At 53.4% G+C, this 635-nt stretch overlaps 1 protein-coding gene across 1 annotated transcript in view; it reads right to left on the bottom strand.

Moving 5' to 3' along the window:
• The window catches only part of LOC103925525 (olfactory receptor 51I2-like), a 1,143-nt gene extending 1,068 nt beyond the window's left edge, over nt 1-75 (bottom strand). The window contains 1 exon segment of the mRNA XM_009334255.1: nt 1-75. Within this exon segment, the coding sequence (XP_009332530.1) occupies nt 1-75 (75 nt within the window).
• Nucleotides 76-635: the final 560 nt, after the last annotated feature.

The following is a 635-nucleotide window of genomic DNA, read 5'->3' as shown; positions in this document are numbered from 1 at the left end:
GGCACGGCTGCTGTTCCCTGGGGACATGCTTGCTCCATGCTGATGGCCTGTCTGCGTTAAAGGCCCCTTTTTCATTAGCAATTCAAAGGTAATGCAGGATTAGATTTTGCAGGGCAATGAAAACGAACAGTCTGGTGTCTCAGCGTGAAAATCTGATTTCTTTTCTCCTCCTTGAAGATACGCCAGAGCAGAGACGAGCACTTTGCAGTGCCGGTTCAGACCTTTTTCCTGCTTTATTTTCCCCCGGCTCCTCACCTGTAAAGTCAATAATAACATCATTTATTGCACTGGGGCTAGATGCCTCTCAGGACATTGCTACTGCCTCTTCTCTCAGTCACTGTAAGCAACATCACCGTCCTTCCCTGGCACTCAGGCCCTAGTCTCTGCTTCCATGTGGGTCCCTCTCCAGCTCTCTACATGGGATTTGCAGCCTTTCCCCTCAGTCCCCAGCCTTTCCCACACCTCCACTCTCAGTCCCTGATGCACACAGCCTCACCCCATGCCCTTCCGTGCAGGACACTGCAGGAGGACAATGGTCCCTCTCACCATCCTTGCTCCTCTGGGCAGCCCTCCCCTTGCCCATGGGCTGTTGCAGCAGATGACAGATGCCTGTTTCCCCTCCCAGGCTGTGTCTC

Source organism: Pygoscelis adeliae, unplaced genomic scaffold (assembly GCF_000699105.1).
Source record: "Pygoscelis adeliae isolate BGI_AS28 unplaced genomic scaffold, ASM69910v1 Scaffold351, whole genome shotgun sequence".
Lineage (NCBI taxonomy): Eukaryota > Metazoa > Chordata > Aves > Sphenisciformes > Spheniscidae > Pygoscelis > Pygoscelis adeliae.
This window is presented reverse-complemented; position numbering and strand designations above follow the sequence as displayed.